Source organism: Chlamydotis macqueenii, chromosome Z (assembly GCF_036417535.1).
Source record: "Chlamydotis macqueenii isolate bChlMac1 chromosome Z, bChlMac1.mat, whole genome shotgun sequence".
Taxonomy (NCBI): Eukaryota; Metazoa; Chordata; class Aves; order Otidiformes; family Otididae; genus Chlamydotis; species Chlamydotis macqueenii.
Window position 1 is genome coordinate 80953369 of NC_141593.1, and position 21932 is coordinate 80975300.

Consider the following 21932-nt stretch of genomic DNA (forward strand, 5'->3'; position numbering starts at 1 on the left):
TTATAAAATGATTATCTAAACAGATGACAAACACAATCTGAAATTCAGATTTGCATTTTGCTGTTGGTTCTCTTTTCAATAATCTGAAAAGTCGAATGTTGGGCTATTCAAGGCTTAATTCTGCTTCTCAGTTTTCCTGTGCAGACCCACCTCTGTTATTTTTGTTTCGCAGTAATGTAAGCTAGGAAATGATCTTCAATCCTGATGAGTCACTACACAACCTCAGGACTTGCTCGTTTTACCTCTGGCTTGAACCCCGCGACTCCCTCGCGCTGACCATTTTATTAAAGCAGGCTCTTTTCCATTCAGATTAGCGAGGGCGTTGGCGTCGCAGCAGCAGTGCATCGCCGCCGCTGAAGATCATTAGACATTAGATCACTAGCAATTTTCTTCTAACGCGGTGTCATTTTTTAACAACTCAAAACATCCAACTACAGAACAGACAGCTTGGCTGTATTTTAAATTAGCACAAATGCTAAAGCCAGAAAATGTAATTCTCAGGATATCGAAACAAAAGGTTCAGAGAAAAAAAGAATTCTTATATACCATAAGATTATCAGGACTAGACTGTCACACCGTGACCTTGCTGGCGTCTGGCTAATCTGACAATATTTGGCAGAGCATTGTTTCAAATCAATAACTAATTAACAAAGTACAAAAGAAGTTGTACTGTTTTTGAGGCTCCTTGTTAAAAATGGCTTTTGGTTGCACATGGGCAGAAAGGTCACTTTTATGACATCTTCACGAGCCTTTCAACATCTTGCCACTGTCAGATTAAATTACTTTTAGCAATTAATTGTCATAACTTAAAACAGAAGCACATTTGTTACAGCAGGTTGTCATAATGACATGGTGAGCAGTTGTTTTGATATGAATTTCTTCCACTGATCCTCTATCATATCTTAATTTTTTTGGTTGACCTAACTGGAAAATTGGGAGCAGTCTTCTAACTCAGACAGCACAAGCCAAACATTGGGGGTCTTATTGAGATCATAGACTGAAAAATAACGGAAGAGAAATTCCAGAGATAACTGAAGATCTTGAGAATAATACATCTCTTCCACAGAGTATGTAACCTATGATGTCTATGCTGGTGGGTGGGATAAAAAAAAATAAACCCTCAAAAAACCACAGGGATGTAGCTTTTGTTACTGTTATAAATGGTCCTTGATGCCATTTTAATCCTTTATTAGCCAACACCATTTGTTTGATGTGCTTTAAAACAAGGATTAAGTGGATTTGACATCGGCAACCTGCACCCATTCAAGCTGTTACTTAGTTTTGGAGGCTTGGACCTTATTGTGCTTTAATTAAAAATAATTCTACTCTTTAAGTTCCTTTTGTTAAACTTCTCTGTATCATGATGCCCGCATATTGTCCGTCTTACAGATTAGTCCTCCAGCATTTTTTTGTCAAAGTTTGTACGAGTTTGCTATAAAACATTACATCAGGATGAAAACAGACAACAATCCTAACAAACCACCCATGCCTTTATCTGACAAATGCTAAATCCCACTTCAGTTGTTTGCTGGGCTTTGCCATGCCACCCCACTACCAGAGTCTTTCTGAAAAAAAAAATCCAGTTTGCTCATCAACTATGGTCCAAACTGAATGAAATTTATCAGAAAAAGACAGAAGCATTACTGATTGAGCCAACAATGTGCTCACTAGGGTACTTAGTAGAAATGTTTTTTTACACTGAGGGTGGTGGAGCACTGTCCCAGGTTGCCCGGAGAGGCGGTGGATGCCCCATCCCTGGAAACATCCCAGGCCAGGTTGGCCGGGGCTCTGAGCAACCTGATCTGGTTGGAGATGTCCCTGCTCCTGGCAGGGGGGTTGGACTCGGTGGCCTTGAAAGGTCCTTTCCAACACAAACCATCCTGTGATTCTATGATTCTAATCAAGACCCTAGGGAAAAAGAGTGTGAGGAAATAACACAACGCCCTGTACCGGCTTTGTGTGGCAAGGTTTTGCTAGTGGGGGTGCTGCAGCGGTGGCTTCTGTGAGAAGATGCCAGAAGCTTCCACCATGTCAGATCTTCCTCCAAGGAGGAAGGAGCGGCAGAAAACGATGTGTGGTGAACTGACCCCAACTCCCATTCCCTATTCCTCCCCTGTGCTGCTTGTGGGGAGGAGATGGAGATAGTTCAGAATGAAGTTGAGCCTGGGAAGAAGGGACAGGTGAGGGGAAGGTGTTTTAAGATTGTTCTTATTTCTCATTATCCTGCTCCATTATCAACTGGCAATAAATTAAATTAGTTTCCCCAAGCCAAGTCTTTTTTGCCTGTGATAGTAACTGCTGGGTAATCTCTCTGTCCTTACCTTGACCCAGAAGCCTTCCGTCATATTTTCTCTCCCCTGTCCAGTCAAGGAGGGATGTGACAGAGCAGCTGGGTGGGCACCTGACAATCAGCCAAGGTCAACCCACCACATCCCCATATTGCCACAGAGTGTCCCAGTGCTTGGTGACAGGGAATGCAGTGTGGATAAATAGGAAAAGAGAAGCAGAACTTACTCCATCCTGCACTGGAGAAGAAAGAGATTGTGCACAAGAATGGACCTGGGCAACTGCAGGATCTGTCTTAATGCTGGCAGCAGAAATGCTACAGCCCCAAGAAAGCTCTGAGCAAGTTGTTTCTAGCCCTGGATGTCCCGTAGGAGATGAGATTAACCAGATCTTCAGGCTAACTGAGACTTTGGAAGAGCTCAGATAGCTCTTACGCTTAACAACAGTTGATCACTGTTTAACAATCCACGTTTAACGTATTTTGCTATTTTTGTAGTTTAGCTCTTTTAGTGCAAATGTTTCTACTCTAACATATTTTAAATCTTGAATCTTGTTTAGTAATAAAGCTGACAATGAGCGGTAAGAGCTGATGGTTGCCAGGTACCAGATGTCCTGGAAATCCCCCAAACCGTGATCGCATTCAGCGTGCCCGCATTCAGCGTGCCCGCTATCCCAGTACAACACCAGAATACGCAGAACTGCCTCTTCGCCAAGCAGCACAGACTAGTTTTGGCAGTGGCAACGCAGGCATCCACATGAGCAGACTTCTTCCAATGAAGAGCATTCACAGAAAACTGGACAGGAGCATCTTAAATAGCTTGCAACGCTTTATGAACACGGGCACAGGTTTAAGACAGAGGCTTCAGGGCAACCTTTAGTTAATGCACCGGCCTGCAGCCGAGATATGGATTCAGGTCTCACTTTGAAACCAACACCATAGACAAAATCTTCTAAGAAGCAGTTGTGCACAGGCTTAATTAAACCGCTGTTCATTAACGCTTTAATAAAGTTGCAGCCTTTTTAATTCTGCCATGTCTATCCTCTTCTAAACAAACACATGGCAAATAATCAATTTGAATGTCACAGGGTTATTTTTTTCTCTTCCTAAAACTCATGAAAGGCTCTTCAGTTTGAAGTGAAAGTTTGCGGATGAAAATTAACAATGCAGACAAAATTAGTTTTGCCAAAGAAATAGCAAAGGAGAATGAGTAGGAAGGACACGGACAGTACTTGTATCTTTCCCATTGTTCAAAAATGGACAAGCCAATAACATCTGGAGAACATCTGTGAGAAAACTCCTACTGCGCAGCAGTCCTTCAGAAAATTTACTGGGGAATTTCTTGATCTCTGAAGAAATAATGAAATGTTGTGCACAACATGTCCATGTCAAAAACGCCAAGAAACATCACTGCCTGTCTGGAGGGGCTTACACCTTTCAAAGTGCATTTCTGTAGCTGTACTTGTGCAAGACCACATGGTATTAACCATGCTAACAGCCACACAGGCTTCCTGGTCTCAATCACCTGAGCCTGCTCTTTTAAGTGGATGACCAGCCGCAGCCTCAGTAGTACCAAATGTTCTGAGACAAGGCAATTCGCCTCTCTTCATGATGTCCACAAAGCCCATCCATAACTTAAACACTCCTTTGAGAGCTGAGGTGGGACTTAATAATGTAGAACTATTGAGCCCCATCAGCTGAAGAGCATCTCTGCAGTCATCCAGCCCAACATCATGCTCAAAGCAGTGTCAGCCAGGACCCACCACAAGTGCTATGCCTGACACTTTCAAACACAAGCAAAAAGAGCGAGCTCTGTAGTTCCAGTGTCGCAGAAGTGTAAAAATGTATGTCGTGGAAGTTTCCCCAAACCTTGAGCCATATGCATTTGAGACAGAGGGACCTTGAACACACTCCAGAGAGGTCCTCCCGATGACTACCACTGCAGACGCAAAATAATTTGCAATATCTCCTCGTCATAACCTTTTCTTTCCAACTTTTGTATGCTCTGTGAATGCCCAGCACAGCTGAGGCAGTGGTCACCCTTTGCAGTCTTTGCTGAGTCCAGCAGACCTGAATTTTGCCTGGTCACTTCATCTTTGGGTAGAAACAGGCGTTACTTCATTGTATTGTTAGAAAATCACGTCATGGCTATCTACCACAATCCTAACAGAGTAAGAACAGTATCTAAACTTCCACTTCAGTGAGGACGGTGCCCATCAGGATAAAAATCCATTTAAATATCAGCCAAACTCTGTCAGTCACCTGGGGTATTTCAAAACAGAAAAGGAACGGGAGCAGTAAAGGAACATAACGAACAACCGGCCCACAGCAGCAGAAAAGTATTTCAGACAAGTGGACTCCATGATCAAAACAGATGCTTTTATTTTAAGATCTATCAGAGCAATAACTCATTTGCCCACTGTGTTGGTTTTATTTAGTGGGAGGGGGCTGCGGTGGCAGCTTCTAGATAAAAGCTGCTGGAAGCTGTTTCCCCTTTGTTCAGTGGACTCAGCCGGGCCTAGGGCAAACCCACTGCTGGCCAGGCCGAGCCAATTGGTAGCAGAATGTTCCCTGACATTGACATACTGTGACAACATATTTAAGAATTAAGGGAAAATAATGAAAAAAAAATAAAAAGAAGACGTGAATGAGCTGAGTCGGGGCAGAGAAGGGGAGGCGTGAGCCTTGTGGGCCTTGCACCTCTCACGCTCTGGCCTCCCGCCGGGCGGCGACTGGGCCCAACCCGGCCCGGCCCGGCTGCGAGAAGTGGAGAGGAGATGAGATGTGAAGAGACCCTGAGAGGCGTCTGCCGATTATGAACGCGTGGAGGACCCCACGCTGGGGCAGGCGGGTGCCTGAAGGAGGCTGTGGCCCGTGGAGGGCCCGCTGGGACAGCTGTTCTGGAGAGACTGCACCCTGTGGAAGAGATGACCCACGCCGGAGCAGTTCCACGAAGGACTGTGGCCTGTGGGAGGGACCCCACGATGGAGCAGGGGAGGAATGTCAGGAGTTCTTTCCTCGAGGAGGAAGGAGCAGCATAAAACAACGTGTGATGAACTGACTGTAACCCCCATTCCCTCCTCCCCCTCGTCCGGGGTGGGGAGTTAGTTCTCGCTTGGGGCAAGAAGGGGTTAGAGATAACTGACATCAAGTTCAAGCCTGGAAAGAGGGATGGGTGGGAAGAAGTTATTCTTTTCCACATTATCCTGCTTTGGTTTTAATAATAAATAAATAGTTTTCCCCAAGTTCAGTCTGTTTTGCCCGTGACGGTAACTTTAAGGATTTTCTCCCTGTCCTTATCTCAAACCTCGAGCCGTTTTTCTTATATTATCTCTCCCTGTTCCATCAGAGCATGTGGGGAGCGAGAGAGAGACTGCGTTGTGTGATCCCGATCAGGGCTGAACCACGACACTTAAGGCAAAGCAGTCAGAGCCTTAAACAGCATGCAGCGCCTGAGAACTTGACATATCTCAATGAGGAGGATTTCATACACGGCCAAGGTTTTCTCTGACAAGGGATTTAAAAGTAAGCAATAGCTATTAAACCTAAGCTCACCCGTTTTTGGCAGCTGGTGCAAAGGACACATGACGAATAACATGATCCTGTCATCAAATGTGTGTGTTCATTTTTCAAACAACAGGAAAAGTGGAGTACCCATAGGCTCAGAGAGGTATGCTGTGGGATGCAACGTGTGAGGGCCGTGACCTATCAAGGATAAGACCATAAAGTTTATTGCAGAACCTAGAAATCTTTCCAAACTACTTACGCAGCCTACACTTTGCTGAATTTCTTCATTACTTAATTCACTAACTTCAAAAGAATTCCTCAGCAAACCAGATCCCCTAAAAGAAATAAGTATCTGTCTTCTTAACATCCACATGCAATTAAGGCTTCTGTTTTCCCAGGTTAAGAACAGAGCGGCTGTGACACAACCAAGTGATAATGCCAACTGCCCACTTTTCTATGATACAGTCTGAACTTGCCAGATCCATGAAATCAGATTATTCAGTTACACAGCAGGTGGAAAAGACAGAAGATCAGAACGAAGAACCATCCTGGAAAGAAACGCCACTCCCAAAGGACAAACACGCTGCAGATGCTTATGAAGGACCAGGTGGACTGTCTGAATTATCGACATTTTACATTTCTTGCTGTAGTATATGACGGGATGTAATGACTAAATCTTTGCTTTTGGTAAAAAGGGAACTCTCCAGTTCTACATATCCTATGCCTGCACACGTTACATCGGAGCCCACCTCCCGCAAAGTCTGCAGGACGCTGAACACGCAAGAACACGTGTAGGTTTGGCATGCTTTAGTGTAGGTGGTGCATGTGTGCACGCACATACACACGCACATTGCACGGGAACTGCCCCGTGCAATTCACCCTGCATTACAGGTGTAACGACCATGATACTAGACACTGTGTGTGTTGTAAAATGAGTCTTTTGGGACAGAGCAACTCTCCCACTCACTCTCTAATTCAATAAGGACACGACACACCAGATGTAATATTTTTGCCTTTTTTTTTTCTTTTTTTTTTTTCAGAGGAGTGGAGGCTCAGCAACCAGGAACAGTATTTTTTTAAAGAAATGAAAAATTGACACTTGGCTGGATGCATGGCAAATTATTTCAGCACATCCTGATGGTGAACTAAGGATCCCTCCTGCTACACGATCTACCAGCAGAGCGGCAACTGAAGCCCGTGCGACCCCGACGCACAACCCTCATAATAGAAGGAAGAATCCAGTCACAGAAGCAGCGTGATTATGTTCATCTAAAGCTGCTAACCTAGGCATGTTCCCTCCTTTCTGAAGAACCTACTCAATATAGTTGTGATGCTTTTCTAACTCCATGCTTTTGCTAAAAGCACCAAACTAGATGCTCCCAAATTGTTGCCTAAAAGCTCAGAAAAACTTAAGGCTCCTCAACACACACAACTCTTCGTAACTCTAAATGCAATTTGGTATTACTTTATTGAGTAGTTTCTCTCCAAGCAGTGCCATCTATTGGGAAAACTAAAATTCAAGTATTACTTGATAATAAAGAAAACATACCTCATTGTGTATCGACAAAGTCACTCTTGCCAAGTACTGATTAAAAAACTATTAAAGAGCAAAGTGTAGAAGAGTGCGGCTGAACAGCACGCAGCCCATTCAGGGGAGAAAACCTGCTACTGACACCATCGACCAAAAAAGACAAAAAGCATTTCTGATCAGTTTAGCATCCTCTTTTAGCCAGAGAGAGAAGGATAACACAAAGATTCAGCCGAGAGAGGAATGGGAAGATTTCTCAAAATTCAGATGAGTTCATGGCTGGGATACCGCAAAACAGACTACCTTAGGCAAGATGTCGGTGTGCACACTATGAAAACGAAGTTACCAGCTCTGAAGTTAGTAAAAGGTGGTTCTCAGGGTGTGCTGATCCGCTATGGAGCTCAGTAAGGCACAGCAAGAACGGAGGTAACGACTCCATCCCCCTCAGAGCTCACCATAAGGCATATTTCTTTGCCTGTACAGGGGTGACGATGAGCTGATTAAAAAGGTGAACCTTGTTCTCAAGAGGTAAATAATTCAAATAACATCGCACAGTAAGCAAACTCACGAAAAGCAGGGATTTTAGCTATAGTAAAATCCTTCACTTGTAAGGATTTTAAACTGTAATGGATGAAAGGGCTACAATAATTAATTTTTCAAATTGTCAGGCATCTATGAATTGCAGGGTAGCAACAGACATGTTTTCTGGGCAGCTTGTTCCACATTCCTCCATGCCACCGTTTCCTCCACTACTTCTAGCCCCTTTGGCAGCTGTCACTGGTGCAGGCAGCCAAGCAGAATACAGAGGAACTACACGGTTCATCTTAATCCCAAAAGCTAGATTTTTCTTTTTTTTTTTCACTTCCCCCCCCCTGAATTTTCACTTTGTTTTCTGTAGCAGATGAGGTGAAACCAACATCCTCGAACGTACTGTGCATCCTGTGCCTCGGTTCCCCGTCTGCTGACATTCACTTCCTAGGACTCCACAAATGTTGTTTTCCTGGCCTTCATGCATCATGGTACAGTCCTCATATCCCTCCACCCAAAACCCACAAATATTTCTAGAGGAGTGTGGTGGTGCATTCCCACAGAAAAGGGTTATTTTCAACAGCACCATCCATCTTAAGATAACTATATACATTTATCTCAGAAATTAATTTTTATCATCTCTCACTATATCAAGGCTCTTATGGCTGAAAGGTCACCAAAAAAAGAAAACATGTAAAGAATCTCCAAGTTTTGCAAAAAAGTGTATGTTGCCAGTTGAGCCCCTCCTGATTTTTTTTCTCCCAGTTTTCCCAAACACACTGAAATCTAGCATCAAAACGTGCAACTACATGCAGTAGGTCAGAGGATACTATCCTTGTTTTCAGTATCAGCTAAAACAATATTACCCTTTGATTCTGTTCGATAAACGATAAAGGATTCTTGCAGAGAGCAAGCTGTACTGGCAGGAGGATGGACCAGAAGACCTGTGAGGTCTTTTCAGTCCCTCACTGCAATCGCTCTACAATCAAAGACGGGCAGTATCTGAGTACAAGAAGTCTGAATAATTTTATTCACCTTTGCCTTCAACAAGTAGGTCCGCTTTCTGCTGAGCCAGTTTTCCTCACCAGCAGCTTGCTAACCGGCCAGGTTTACCAAGCCTGAATCCCACCGGAAAGGAAGGAGGACTTATCTGACCTCTGAGAGATGATCTTTTTTAGCACCACGGGAGGACCGCACAGCTTGTGGAGGAGAGACGCAGGCTGGTTCTTTCTTTTGGAAACTCACTCGGCTTGCCTCGTGTTTTAGGAGCCCGATCTAACAATGCACATTTTGTCGGCATCATGTAATGAATGTTTGAAAGACACCAAAGCTAGATGGCCCTGATTTATTCCATTTTCTTTCATAAAACCATACTTGTGAATGCAGAATAAAGAGAGGGTACGGCAGAAAGAAGAGCCAGTGGTACTCTTGAAGAGATGCAAAATCTTCCTCCAATGATTACCTCTGTCTCCGATTTCTCACTTGCTCAAGGGAAAAAATACAAATATAACTTCTTCGGACTAGTAGACAAAAAACATACCATAAGAAGTCTTCACAATCTCAGATTTTTAAAAAATACCTAATTTAACTGCACAAGTTAAATAGCCTATGCATGAATTAACTGAATACCACTGTACATACTTCAGCTATTTAATGTAAGATGCCTGTTCACTGTAGCACCTATAGAATGAAATACAACATATACATATTTTTCCTGTTATAGAGCAACTACTATAGGAACGTAAAGCTTATCTGACCCTTTAGGAATGATGTGGAGGCCCAGCTTAGGGGCTTAACGCTACTGTGGATGCTTTACGGTCATCTGCTTGGCTTCCAGCTGCCGGGCCAGGGTGTTGCAGCTCCTACAAGACATCGACCAGATTTCTCCAGGTGTCCCAAATACCCTGTGGCACATGGAATGTCACGACACAGTTATGTCCCAGCACTCGAACTGCAATCTTTTAAAACTCTGAATGTTCAGCGGTACGTGGGGCAAGAACAACAAGGCCATGGTGGTTTCCAAGCGCTTCTCATGGGTTTTCCATTGCCAGTATGATTCTGCTGTTTCTTAAAAGTGAGGGAGATTTCTCAAGAACGTTTCTCAAGAACACTTCTTGTCCCTGCTCCTTGCAGGGGGGTTGGACTGGATGACCTTTAAAGGTCCCTTCCAACCCAAACCGTTCCGTGATCCTATAAGGAAGTAATGGGATTTAAAAGTAACTATGGACAAAGTAAAACCACACGTTATTTCATAAGGATGGGTAAAATAACACCAAGAGTTGTAAAAGTGGAAAAAAAAAGGGCATTGCAATATAAACATTGGACTGAGACTTTGGAGGTTCGAGTCCTGATGCCCAGACCTGCCATGGACTTTCTCTGTGCTGGAGCATGTCCCTTGCCTCTCGGGAGCCGTCTGCCTAGCACTTGTCATTTTGTCTCTTCTGGTGGAATAAAGGGCTTATTAGCTCGGTCTCAGCAGCGCGCTAATGCAGTCACACAGGCCCTGGACGAGAGCAGACGCGCATCTTGCCAAGTCACAGGGTAGGCAGAGGGAGCCCGCATCTGCCCGGGGACGGCCGCGGGGCCAGACCCGCGCAGCTGGCGGGACCGCAGCTACGCCGGGCAAGGGCTCCGTCCCTGACACGGAATAAATCCGCTGCACCGAAAGGTCACCCTGCAGAAGCGGACGCTCTGTGGTGACCTTCAGTCGGGCGATGCCTCGTGTCAGCTGTACTGAACAATAAGCAGAAACGGCACAACTGTGCTCGCACGCTTGCCAGGATTTCCTTGCCCACCAGCAGTCACTGCGTACTTAACCACGTATTAATAAACCTGCCTTTTACCACTTTCTCCTAAATACTGGCACAAATTATCCTGGTGCATCCATTTCTAGTAAAACAAATTAATTAGTTCCACGTGATCTTTTTCTATTTAATCTCTCACAGAAAATGGGAAAAATTATTTATGAAAAGTATGTTACATTCAAAATCAATTTCATTGATATGCTGTTCATATAAATAGCACTGTGCTATAGTAAAAATAATATTTGCAGTAAGAGTGATTAAAGCAGCTAGGCTCGGTGGAAAAAAAAAGAAAATAGGACAAAATTCCTAGCATGCAGGCCTACAAGAGGCTTATCCTTCTGCCCAGAAAACCTGGCCCCATCAGTTGGTCTGACAAAAGGTAGTGCTTCTTCCTACTTCTTCCCTCCTTGCCTCTTTGATATCCTTTGACTATTGCGGCAAGAACATTGCTGCAAATTACTATTATTATAAAATTACGTGATTTATACTTTTTTCTTTAATAACATTTTAGAATCTATTCAGTATACTTGTTTAAGTGGCGAACGCTATTTAGAAGGGGATAAACACTGATTTACATTTCTAAGTGTCTTTTAATATAGCGAAGACACTGTCAGTGCGAAAATCTGTAGGGAGTGCGAGATGGCTTGGAGGATGGAGGGAATAATCATGTCACATTTAAGCCCGTGTGATCTGTTTCCATAGAAAAAGGTTAGAGATCAACAAATTCTCAGTTTAGTTCAGCGATAAATGAAGGTTGGCGAGGGTATTAAGTTTCCGGGGGGAAGCATCAGCCGATATGTACAGCAGCAGCCTCTGGTGGTCTAAGAAAAAAACGGTAGTACCTATAAGTAAGGACAGAAATACGTTCTTTCAGAGGATGTATGCACATATTTAGCTATTTGACTCAATCCTCCATTCAACACATTAAAAAACAGATGCTTTTGAAATGATCTGCTGGCAATATGCTTGTTAAAATCTGAACAGTTAAGAGTATTAAAATTCATATGCATTCATTAGCATGTTATATAAAAGTAAAATGCTTTTGTTTAATCATTCCGTAAAGTATTATAGTCAATGCTGATTATCAAGTAGATTTTTCTTTGGTTTGCAATGCCAAAAAAGAAACCAAATTTATAAGATTGTTACTGAATTGATGACATTTTCTGTCTTCACTCGTGAATTCAGTTGGCAGATGTTTTCAAGAACAAAAAATTCTGTCTTATTACAAAACATATTAAGCAGGTTTTTCTGCCATAATGTTTGACATGATGTTTATTGCCCAGACCAAATCAGTCTCTTTAACAAGCTATAATGTATGCCAGAAAGTACATTATTTCATAGTTAAGGAAACTTCCAGCATGAAACAATAAGTACTTTGATCTTTCAAGCACTATGCTTAATGAACTACACACTCCCATAGTCATTTTTATTTGTACTCATTTTGTACTAAAATGCAGTGTAATTTGAGATTTTGTATTTTAAGACACTGCTTTTACATGTTCTCGAGTAACCCAGCTGTTTGGTTTTTTTTTCTATGAAAATAAAGAAAATACTTAAAGAAATGTACCATGGAAGAGTTCCATGTCTCCAATTCTGGGAAAATCTTACTGCACAAGTGGGAGCATCATCCAGACAGCTTTAATTTGTTCAAACAGCATTTCCTCATCGGATCACAACAGATCTCAATGACCCTGTGAGAACATAACTGAGGATATTTATTCCAACTGCTTAACGGTCTGAAACAGTTTCTCCAGCAGATTTGACACAAACAAATTTCCTTTCAACGTTAGAAGCAGTGGATGCCTTCTTGTGAGGATATTTTTCATCTAGTCTCTCTGTACCAGCTTCCCCTGCTTGGCAAAGACGATGCAAGGCTTGCTCAGGTTTTTCAAAACCCTGTGACGAGATCATTATGAAGCACATTCCATCCTTAAATATTTCTGTGGAGTGGCAGTATGATTTATTTCAAGAGCCCAGTGAGTCAAACGTATGCTATACGTATGCTAGACTACACTGTTAAGCAAAGGTTGTATCTAAATTGCCCTTTGAGATTATCGCAAATCAGCTCAATGCTGTACCCCCCAGCAGCCGGTGGTTGTGGCACGCCTGGCAGCAAGTCCCAGGGTGCAAAGGAAGGGTGATTCCTGTAGCACACATAATCCTACGGACCCACGCACGGGAGGCAAGGAATACGTTGCCCATATGGCATCGCACCATTTTGCTTGCATCCTGCGATGCCTGGACAGACTGACAACCATGCCCGTGACCAGGAAGATGTTCACAGCTCCTCTTGCAGCTGCCAAAGTTTGTACAGGCTTAACAGTTCTGCCCAAGAGAGGAAATGGCATCCCATCGATGGTCCAGTTCTGTTTCAGAAACCGACAGGTAAGCAAACTGCAGTAATTTATCCTGCCACACACACCAAAGCAGGGATGTTTTTCATTATGTTTCAAAAAACTCTCTGTATTACAGCCTATTAGAGAAAAACCCTCAAAGAATTCTTTCAGAATAAAACCCCAGCCGCATCAGAAAAGTCGATTTCAGTTAACTCACCCAGGGAAGGAGACCACCACCTGCACTTTCACCAAAACGTATGCTACTTCCTTCCTCAGTTTGAAGGAAATCAAATAAAGAGAGTGTCAACAGTCATATTTGAGGCACAGAGCCATGCAAAAAAAAGAATATAGGATGGATGAATGAATTTTATGTTCTGGGGGTCAAACCTCATGAAGCCAAATTTCAGGCACCATCAAGCAAAAGCACCACAAGAAAGTGGAACTGCTAAAAAGTTAGAAAAAAAAAGTTCACTTTCAAAAACGGGACACTGGACCAGTACGCTGACTAAACGCCTTTCTGGACATACAGCAACATTGTCCACTGGCTTCTGATGGACTGTGAGACAAGCCAGGGTACGGCTGGTGGGCAGCATGGCATCTCTGACCAAAAGCAGAGGATAGAAAAACCGGTGCCCTGTTGGTGACTTTGCATATAAGCATCCTTTTGTTTCCCATACTCAGTAATGAGGTATTTCTGAAAAGTAACACCAACATTTATGGTATTAGTGATAATCTCTCATCCCAGTTACAAACCCTTTTAACTAGCCAGCAAGCCGAATTTCTCCTACAAACATTGTTATGCTAAACCACAATAGGAGTATCTTAAATTTTAAGACGATTCCAACGTGCCTTTTGCTGGATTTTTCTCCATTTTGCACCAGAAAGGCATATAGATTTTTACTGTTTTATCTACACTGTGGCGTTTCTGACATGTTTTGCCACCGAAGGAAAATGCTAACTTTCATAATAAGGGCTTTGGAAATTGCATGACTCAGTCTCAAATGTATAATGCATAGTATGTATATGAAGCAGAATGTGTCAAAGTGCAAATAATATTGTTTGTGCCCCCTGCAGAATTAGAAATCCTCGGGTAGCACTGTTATAACGATCCCATGCTGGTAGCATTACAAAGTGCAAAGGTTCACTGAGTAAGAAAAGAGCAAGGGACAGAGTTTCCCCATTACACCATTCTCGAACTATTCTAGCTTAAATATTTATTAAGATATTAATAACTCTCCTCCTTTATCTGCCTTCAGAAGTTCAGCTGAAACACAATGGATGGCTGCTCATATGAAAACAATACATTATAGGGTAAATCTGTTACTGCACAAGATGAACACTGGTATTTTCCACAAGACATTATTAATTCAGCAGGTAATACGTTAAAAACTATCAGGCTATAACTACTGCCTCCCCAGTATAAGACAATATAAGGCAATAAATGCATGCACGACATATGAAGCTAATATGTTGCCTAAGCCGCACTAGAAAGTGTTTCTTACGTACACCTCTGTTTATAAAATCATTTTTACAAAGTCTTCCTTAAATCATTCTCTTTCTTGATAGCACCAATGAGTTCCTCTGGGGTTTATTTGAAGTTCCTCTTTGAAATCAGAAAGGAGTGTTTTGTAACTCTTCCAAAACTTCACGTTCAATAAGTGACAAAAAATATTGATAGAATAAAGAGCTGGGAACTCTGTACGAACTCCTGAATGCCATCTCCGAAACATGTTTGTTTTTAAGAAAGCATGCTGTTTATTAGCCAATATGGACAGTAAACACCTCTATACATCACTAACGAAGGGCAAACAAAACCAAGACAAACTTACTCTAATATACATCTGCATAGTTTCCTTTTCTTTTTGCGGGTTTCGATACTTTTCATAGAAGTCGCGTCGCTTCTTTGTTTCCTTCTGGATTTTATCTTTTCTTTCCCTCTTTTCTGCAGGTTCATCTGAGCTATCAGAAGACAGCTGTTCCTGGGCTTTTGTCTTCTCCACTTCAATATAGTTCTCATTGGGATTCAGTACTATTACTCCATAGCCTTCCTGTTTCAGAAGAGACATGCACAAACACACAAAAAGAAGAAATATGAAAAGGGAGATTTAATGTTTGAAAATGCTTTGCGTTTATTGCTCTTAAAAACTTCTGCATTTATTTCAGTAAGTTCACACAAGATAATGTATAGCAGAGTATTTTAAGAATATTCTGTTTGTTTCGTTTCTGTCACTAAAAGGATGCTGAAGCGTGAATATGTGTCTGTGTGTGCACTTAGGCTCACACACATCCCTCGGCACCGGAAAAGTTGCCTGTTTTACCTTTGAAATAATTTAATATGTTGTTTTATTCATAAGCACTTTATATGGCTTTTTCAGAAAACAGCAGGAGAACTAAAAGCAAAATATTATTTTAAGAACCCTACATAATGATGAATAAAAAGCTTTACACCCAGCCAATAAAAACCTTTAAAATAGAAAGGATGGAGGGATTTCATATATAGACACATATATATATTAAAGAAAGCATGTGAAAACTATTCACTGCAGTTTAAAACAGTAAAACCTTTTGTCTAGCTGACAACAAGCATACCATGCAGAAGCCAATAGCCGCAGTAACAATGAATCAATACCGAAACTGATTCAGTGGTATTGCTTACAAGCCAACTCTTTTACTGTGGGGATGACTTTTAAGAGCATCTTTAAATCTCCTCTAAAACTTCACTGGGATTACGTCCTACTTTCAACAAACCCAGAGAAAATTTGTGACCTGCGGGATGCTTTTGAGCATACCAGCTGCATTTTTGTGCCTCAGAAAATTAGCCGGTTGAAAAATACATGAATTTATGAATGAGAAATAAATCTTGAATACATCAGCCAATCATTTTATTATGATTTTTAAATGATGGCAAATCAGGGAAGAATTGTAATATTTGTGGAAGATGTAATCGCAAATGCAGGGAGAAAAGAGAAGCACGTGCGTTGAACAGATGAGCCCTTAAAGTTATCACGGGTTCCCAGTCAAAACCAAGCTGTCCTTTAAAAGTAAAATTTTAATAAAGACTTACTTTTTGGAAACGTCTACATTAATTATCTAACTGAACAGCTTTATTCCGGCTTTTCACTCGGCTCTTCGTTTGGCGCTTGGGCTAGCCAGGAGGATCAAAGAGGTCCCCATACCTAGCTGGCCAGAGCAAACGGAGCCCACGCCAACAAAAGATACTTTATTTGGGCTGGCTTTATTCTAATCTGTAAAGCCATTCACAAACCTTGTAGCGCATTGTGGCCACTGTCAGGTAGACAGATTGTCACTCGGTGATTTTCTACAGTTGGACACACTCGACTAGTTATCAAAATCGCATCTGAAGGGAGTTCCTACCCCTCGTCCTTGTGCCCTTCTCAAACGTCTGCCGCGGCTTCTCCTCCCACCAAAAAAACAAGTTAAAGGGCACGGTTGCACTCTGCTAAACAGGGTGAAATAGAGGCATTCAGGACACTGTCTCTGGCGCAAGGGACGTCGTCAAAAAAGGTCATCGTAGGCCAAAGAGAAAATTGCCTCCTCGCTAGACACGGCGCCGTGAGTAAGCGGTCTCCTGTCATGTCGCTCTCCTGCCATCCCTGCTGAGTGAACTGAACTGGGATAAATATCAACAAGCAGGCAGATAAATAAATAAACAATGGGGGAAGGGCTAAGGGAAATGGAAGACTAAAGGAGAGAAAGTTTAAAATCTCCCCACGCTCATATTAACACACCGCACTGCACCACTAACAGATAAAATTCCGAAACTGGAAAATTTACAGCCCCAAATCCACCACAGTGGAGAACACCACAGACAAACATTCCTAAATTACACGCCCCAGGTGAAAGGATGGCTTTTGAGCTGGCTAGTGGCAGAGTACGACCGAGTTTTTGCAGAACTCGTCAGGCCGGTGGTTCTGGGGCTCCCCGTGCTGTTCATCTTCTCGACCCGCTCCTTTGGAGCAGGGAGGTTCCGCACATCGACCGGCGTTGCTCTCCAGACAATGCCAAATGCAAAATTCATGTGTTTATTACAGGCCTATGAGTGTCACAGGGATTTGAAACTCTGTGTCCACTTTAAGCTGACCACAAAACAGACACATAAATCATCAAAGAAGTAGAATTTGTCTAAGTTATTGATTATGTAACTGAAAATTACATGACTCATTTGTCCAATTTTATGAGGACACAATGTCAATTTTTCACACAGACATCAACAGATGAAATATGATTCCATTTTTAAATTCACTATTTCATAAATCAATTAAAGGATTTTTATCAATTATATTTTAAGCAGTGTAACACATCTCCCTTTACATTTAAAAAAAAAATTATCCCCGATAGCAGGTCTTTCCTGTCAGTACAATTAAAATAATTAACTAATAACTGAGATAGGTTTTCCCATAACTGAGAAAAAAATAATCATACAATTCGTAAGACTTTATCTTGTGAAAGTAAACTCTTTTCAGATGTTTTGCTTACATGATGTCGTGTATTTCCCTTTCCCTTGTACTTCTGCAACCTAAATTGCAAGACATAAACAAGAGCACCAGAAAGAAGATCTGAGAGCAACATGTATAAAGCAAGATGGGAAAACAAAATGACTGGTAAAATTGTACCTGGCTACAACCTCTCTCGTTCAGCCTTAGCCCAAGCATTTTCTACTGAAAAGGAATATTCAGCTCCAAATAACACCCAAGTAAACAACGTGGCTTTTAAGTTCACTTGATTTTTTAAAAATGTGTTTCATAGCTGCACCATTAACGTTCAGTGCAATCAGAAAATTTAAAAAAAAGTGGAACTCCTCACTAACGCAGTGGGGCTGAGTGGAGCGCAAGTCAACGCAAAACTGAGCACACCAGACCACTGATATCTAAAAAAAGGCCTTTAGCAAACTTCAATAACAGGCAAGATACACAGCCTCCATGACTGTTAAGCAAAGACAAGATCACCTTCATTAAAAAGTATATTTTAAAAGGAAAGTCGTGTTCAGAAGTATAAACTTCACAATGTCATTAAAAATACCAATTTCAGCTATGATGAGCTTACAGCGTTATCAAAACGTAGTGATCTATGTAAGTAGCATCACCTAGGAGAATTTTCCAAGCTTGCCATCATCAGTAAAACATGTTTTCAACGTACATAATAATGGAGTAGTTTTCTCCTGTATGCCCAGTGCACCCAGAATGACAAACCACTGTTAAAGTGCAAAGTTTTTTCATGATAAAAACCTACACTTTGGGACAATCCCCCTGCTTCCATCAATCGTCAGCTGACGGAGACAAGCCAAGCCCCCTGCTCTACCACACAGCTGAGAGAATACAGATGTTGCATGGACGCCGCGGTCCGCCCGCGACCCCCGTAAGCGTACCTGTGACGAGATGCAACAATCAGGACAGACTGATAAATACGAGTCCCAGCCTCTGATCTATCCGTTCAGGGGATACAATTACGGCTCCTCTCTCACACTAAAACACCCAATTAACAGCTCTTTCCCCAAATTCTAAATGCTTCAAGGTAGGTAAAAGGTAATCTGCGCCAACTAGTAGCATCCCCCAGGTAAACTACTTCTGCAGGTGGAGGACTGCGTGCAAACTCCACTTTCAGGTTCGTAAATGAAAATACAATTAATCCTTATGATTGAGCCAGCGAAGGGTGACGAAAGGAAAAACAGGCTGACAAAGTCAAGCGTTGGAAAGGATCACGAATCCCGGTTACAATACCTTCACTACAAAGCCAGAACAACGCAGAAGGGCCTTTTCCACTGTAACACACCAGCCAGAAACTGAGCGGTACTGCCTGCCTCTGCCTGGAAGTTCAAGCGAGATGTTCAAAACGCAAGGAATACCAAAGTTACTGCCTCTGACAGCAAGAGTTAGGTTAAAAAAAAAAAAAAAAAAAAAAGAACCCTGAAATATCTGAGGTAAACTCCAAATCTTTTGAAATCTCTTCTGGCTGGCCAGATGAATAATGAGCTGAGAGCATTCAGCTCTGCATATTAATCCACCAGGACGGGACACCATATGTGACCAGAGGGGTCAGGGCTGGAGAGGAATCTTTTGACCTATGCAACTATCTTTTTGGACCGTGAGCAGGGGCCTGAAAGAGATCATTTTCCTAAGCTTTATCAACCTGAATTTTCAAGTTCAGGTTTCAATCTGTATCGTTGGTAACAAGACCGGAGTTAACTCCCAGGGGAGACGCAACTCAAAGTGCTCAGCTCTTAAACCTGCCCGTGCTTAAAACGGACACCGCCATGTCCATTCATCTTTCTGAAAGACGAATGTTCTGTGAATTTCCCATCTCTTCCACAAGAAGGGTACATCTATGTCACCGTTGCGACATCGTAGGTGCAACAGTGGGATGAGGTCATGACAACCAATCAGAAGTCACTAGTGAAGCGTTAAAGTAAACATAGCTGTTGGAGATGCAGCTCAGCTTGAAAAATGCCCCCTCCATTATTTGAGCAATTTTCTCAAGACGTGACCTGAGACTGAAACGTCTGAAATGTCAGTTGACTCCGCTTTCTGTTTCCACCCAATGTACATTTTGGCAACCGCGCCCTGCTAACGCTTTGCAGTATTTCCATCCCGGCTACACCTCGGCTGCCTGAATTCCAGCACTGTGTCCAAGTGTGTAAAAATGCCGTGCTACAGCCAAACACACATCGTCCCACTAAGTTCCCAACTTAAAATAGCTCATCAAGTTAGGCAGGAAAGAAAACATGCCACAAAAAGTTTTTAGAGGACCACCTGTTGTCTATTATTTTTACATAGCACTTACTCATAAATCATAACACAGGGTAATTAATCAAGCTGTCAAAGAGAAGGTCAAAGGTTATGTGGGGGAGTCAGAAGGTCACGCATGGGCTGATAGAGGTCAGGGTCACACCGCATTCCTCATTATCAAGTTGGGATGAGAGACGGCCCAAGCAAACAAAAGTGAAAGCAGATGGAGAAGTGAGTGGATAAAAAAAAGGAGAAAATTTCACAAACAAAAAGAAAAGTGAAAGAAGAATGTCAGTTGCCTTCAAACAAGGAGGAGAATAGAGCAGAAATACATTGAGATGTTCTCAAAAGGTCTCACACAACACAAAGAAACTACAGTTTGATTATTTAAATACACTTAATATAAATTTCCATCCAATCTTTTTGCAAATATTAAGCAATGTCACAAAACAGGCATGGTAGTTTTGGTTCCATTTCACATCTGAAGTCAATACTTTCAAGGTGAATTAGACAAAAGGAACCAGTCACCATGATGAACGCTGATGGATATACAAAATTGCTTCTAAATGCTGAAGTTTATTCCTGTTTATGGCTACAACCAATCGACGTTCAATAAAAAAGTTATAACCTGTTTGAATGATGTATTAAGAACTATACTTTCATATACACAAATCCTCAAAAACACAAAGCATCCTAGAAGTCCCTCTGGATGACACAACAGTTATAAAATATTCTATCATTACACTGACCTGAATTAGATGCAGAATACTGTGCAAAATTAGCTGTCACCCTTTCCTCAAAATCTTTGTTAATCTCATTTTGAATGTTTGCAGCTTTATCAACACATGCATCAATGTCAGCTCCTTGGTTACTGAACCGCTGTACTTGGAAGAAGATATAATTAAAATGTTTTGGCACAGAAAAGGTGAAATTGTATCTTCCCCCGTTCCCTGAGGAGTCTGTAAAACATGTAGGATATATTGACAAACACGCACCCTTGTCTAGAGCCCTGACATCCCAGGTCACCCAACTGCTATTTATTTCAAAACATTCACTTTACACTTACCCAAACTGTCACCTGCTGTGTTACTAACTTTTAATGGATATTAGAGCTATAAAAACAATAAACTCTTCATTTCCTTTCTGTTACTGCCTTCTAATTCCTCCCGGCACTGGGCCTGTATCTATCTGCACGCTGGACTGTATTCATCTTATTTCGCCACATATCATATCTCTGTGCTGGAAAATACAAAACATGCCATTAGTAGGTTTAACTTTGCTGTTTGTTAACGTGGTGCTAGCGCAGCTGTACCAAACAAACCAATGTTCAAGGCTAACGAAACCTACCAGATTAGCTGCTACCAGGTCTTGAGTTGACCGCTGAAAAGTTTTGAAAAGAATTAAAACGTTTTACATCTATCTGCAATTAGCAACGCAAATATGTCTAGGCGTAAGATCTGCAATCCTGCTTTATGACCTTTGTTCCCATGGCCAAAACTGAATAAACATATCCATGAATTATCAGGATTTTACTCCCTCAGTTGTACCGTACTCTTGATAGGGAACTTTGTGTCTTCACAAGCACTAATTTCACAAAGATTTTCAGCAGAAAATTACTTCTCATGGCAAGTGAAACACGAGAAACTATGCTGAAGCACTAACTTAACTCTGTGAATGAACAGAAAATAACTATGTTCATGTTCAAACGCTGCTTCCAACGTTGTTCAATAACCCTTAGCCCCACCATCTCTCCCTGACGCCAGATCCGAGCTATCTGAAGAAACCACTGGAGGCTGAAGGGAACCGAACCCAGCCCAGCCAGGCAGGCGGGACACAGGACTGCACACAATCCGTCCACAACGACCGCCCAGGCTGCGGCAACACTTTCTGCTCCTCTTCACTAAGTGCGCTCAACCTTGGGGTCCATACAACCTGGGAAAGAAAGAATCCACCACTTACCGCCAAGGCCTGGCATCTTTTCGTGGTACCTTACAGGAAGTCCTTCCGCAACTAAAGTCTGTACTCTGAAAGTTTTTTCCCCCTCTCTCTTCAGAAACTATTTTACTTTCTTTTCCAACACAAATTTCAGGAGCTTCAGAGGGGTACAAGATCTCAAACAAGAACCTCACGCACGTTGCACTTTTCCACTAAGCTGCAGAGATGAAGCTGGATTGTGGGATGCTGTAATGTTTCTCAGCATCC

The 21932-nt window shown here is 42.1% G+C and overlaps 1 protein-coding gene across 5 annotated transcripts in view; it reads right to left on the bottom strand.

Annotated features, from left to right (window-relative positions):
• The window catches only part of ARB2A (ARB2 cotranscriptional regulator A), a 253900-nt gene that overhangs the window by 115213 nt on the left and 116755 nt on the right, over nucleotides 1-21932 (bottom strand). For all 5 annotated transcript variants that reach the window (XM_086770362.1, XM_086770364.1, XM_086770365.1 and 2 more), the window contains one exon: nucleotides 14817-15035. In XM_086770362.1, the coding sequence (XP_086626488.1) occupies nucleotides 14817-15035 (219 nt within the window). The remainder of the gene's footprint in view (nucleotides 1-14816; nucleotides 15036-21932) is intronic.